The sequence below is a fragment of the Nicotiana sylvestris genome, chromosome 9 (genome assembly GCF_000393655.2).
Source record: "Nicotiana sylvestris chromosome 9, ASM39365v2, whole genome shotgun sequence".
Classification (NCBI taxonomy): domain Eukaryota; kingdom Viridiplantae; phylum Streptophyta; class Magnoliopsida; order Solanales; family Solanaceae; genus Nicotiana; species Nicotiana sylvestris.
Window position 1 is genome coordinate 140,089,675 of NC_091065.1, and position 2,802 is coordinate 140,092,476.

General features: G+C 39.7%; 1 protein-coding gene across 1 annotated transcript; it reads left to right on the forward strand.

Moving 5' to 3' along the window:
• Window positions 1-932: 932 nt before the first annotated feature.
• On the forward strand, window positions 933-2,339 carry LOC138878316 (nucleolin 2-like). The gene is made up of 2 exons (XM_070157983.1): window positions 933-1,055; window positions 1,158-2,339. The coding sequence occupies exons 1-2, from the start codon at window positions 933-935 to the stop codon at window positions 2,337-2,339; spliced, it is 1,305 nt and encodes a 434-aa protein (XP_070014084.1).
• The last annotated feature ends 463 nt before the right edge of the window (window positions 2,340-2,802 follow it).

Genomic DNA, 2,802 nt, shown 5'->3' on the forward strand with positions numbered 1-2,802 from the left:
ACTATGGCGGGGCACCTCTACAACCACCCCCCCAACAATCACCAGCCATCGACGACCACAGATAACACCCAAAAACCAATGGATTATGTGAAAGTTCTAAAGCCTCCGATGAACAGTACCATGCAGACTGCTGCTGCTGTGTCTGTGGAACCAATTGCACCTCGACGAGTTCAAATCTTTTAGGGACAGCCAACTGTGTGCTTTACTGAAGTTGAGGTTCGACGAATGAATATAATTGAAAGGCTGCAGTATGCAATTGTGTGCAAATTCTCTTATGGTTGGCCTGACATCAATGAAATACGTCGGATAGTTCCATTGCAATGTGGAATTAAGGGTGAGTGTAATATTGGATTCTTATGTGACAGGAACATTCTAATTCGTATGACTTTATGGCAAGACTATGTTGATTTTTCTTTAAAAAGTGTTTATCATGTTAAAGACAAGTATGGGGAGGAGTATCAGCTAAGGACCTTGATTTATGATGAAAAATTTAAAATTGGAGAGGAAACACCTAAGGTTATGGCTTGGATTTCTTTTCCTAATCTGTTGCCTACTTATTTTGTCAAAGAATGTTTATTTTCTTTGGCTTCAGCAGTAGGAATTCCACAACACCTAGATTTGGCTACTATTAAAAAGACGAGGCCTAGCTGTGCTCGTGTGAAGGTGTTGGTGAATTTACTGGATGAGCTGCCAAAGAAAGTGAGAATGGATATTATTGATGAGGATTTAGGTGGTTTGAGAACGGAGTGGGTGAACATCAAATACGATTACATTCCTAAATATTGCAAGGAGTGTAAATTGCAAGGGCATGATATGATGGATTGCTGGAGGTTACATCCTGAATTGTTACCAAAGAAATCAGATGAGAAGCAGGACATCAATGTGACTGACAAGGTTGCTAATACTCAACATGGTAAGGGGCAGGTCCTTTGATGATCTTGTCAAGTGGTAAGGTAGTTGGCAATCCAAGTGCTCAATGGAAGGAGGTACAGGATAATAGAGGTAAAGCTAAGGAGAATGTAAATGAAGGAGGTACAAAAAATGGGAAAGAAATGGTGCATGTTAAAACAAATGCTACTGTGACCATGAACAAGTAGCAGGTGCAGATCACAAACAAATTTGCAGCACTAGGTGATGATGAATCTAATGAAGTGCAGGGTAAAGAGTTGGCAATCATAGAAGAGGTGAAGGAAATTAGTCATGTGGATGTTGCATCCCCCTCAAAGAAAAGAAAGCAAGGCAATGGAAAACATAATACTCAAAGTGGAAATGGTAATCAAATGGCAACAGGTGAGGTGCAGACAACTCCGAGAAGTACAGCAGGAAGGAAAAAAGAAGCAGTATTTCAGCAAAAACAGCAGATAGGCAATGAGGGTGAAAAACTTAATCCTGCAGCTCCAGAGTTTAATATAAGTTCAGCTGGTGTAGGTTCAACTAATGGAGGAAGTGAGGCAATGGTTAATAAACCCAAGGAAACAACAGCTCAATGGGTCCAAAGGACCTTCATAGGCAATACATTGGTGGAAGTCAACACATCTTGTAAGGACATTCCTTCACAGGATACAATGGTTGAAATGGAGATGGCCAACATTCTAGAAATCCAAACAAATGAGAATTTCCTTCCTCAGATGAAGGAGAGAGTACAATGGAGTGGAGGTAAACTTTGGTCAGAACAAAGGGAAGATGATTCAGAAGAAAATGAGGTTCCTATAGGGGCTAAACATGATGAAGAACCAGTTCATGAAGAAAAAGAAGAAGAGGAAAAAAGTGTAAATGGAGAGGAAACTGTTACAGTCACAAATAAAGAAGAAATTGCTGCAGAAAAGAGGAAAACTGAAAGGGACAACAACAATGATGAAACAGTTGTCCCAAAGGAAAAAATTGATGCAAAGGAACAACACACAACAAAACAGATTCAGGAAGGCAACACAGATCAGTTACATATAAAGGAAGGAGTTGGCACCGATGCAATTGATTCAGGAGGAATTGGGGATGGTGTAGTTGTAACCGGTAACTTGGAGCAATCTAGAATGCAGGATATGAAAGAGCAGACTTTGGTGCCTAATCTGCAACACAAGCATGATGTTAGTGTTGTTGATGCTCAGAAGTTTAAGGAAGTAGAAGATAAAGATGCAAGGGCAGGCCAAGATCTAGATGAAGAGTCCACAAGTCAAAATTTCCAAAATGTAGCCAGGCAAGGTGATTTGTCTCCCAGAATCATTGAGAAGGCCAAATCTGCAGCAAAGGGGAGGAAGAAACATCAGAAAGAGAACCCAACTGTGCCTGCAGGAGGAGTTCAAACAAGGAGAAATTTGTCACTTTCTTTATCCAAACAGTAATGGATGCTCTCATATGGAATATTAGATCAGTTAACACTCAGCAAGCATTTGAGATGCTGATCAAATCACATAGAAATAATCACTATGAATTCATTGGTTTAATGGAGCCTATGCAACAAGCAAGAACTTTGGAAAAGTATAGAAACAGAATAGGCTTTGCTCAGGCGATTGCTAATGTATCAAATAAGATTTGGGCTTTCATAGATGAAGTATATGAGGTTACAGTTATGTATAACTTGGTGCAGCAGTTAACTCTAAGGCTATATCACTCTGAGACTCATGTGGAATTTGTTCTAACTCTGGTATATGCTAAGTGTGATGCTATTGAAAGGATTGAACTGTGGGATTCATTGTATTATATGGCATCAGATATGACTATTCCATGGTTGGTAGGAGGTGATTTCAATGTTATATGGGATGAGGAGGAAATATTTGGAGGTCTTCCAGTACACTTGAATGAAAT

Bases quoted from the DNA above. Each gene is read 5' to 3' on its own strand.
- LOC138878316 (XM_070157983.1), top strand. From the start codon at position 933: ATGATCTTGTCAAGTGGTAAGGTAGTTGGCAATCCAAGTGCTCAATGG. The intron at 1,056-1,157 runs GTGCATGTTAAA...AATGAAGTGCAG, and splicing joins CAAAAAATGGGAAAGAAATG to GGTAAAGAGTTGGCAATCAT.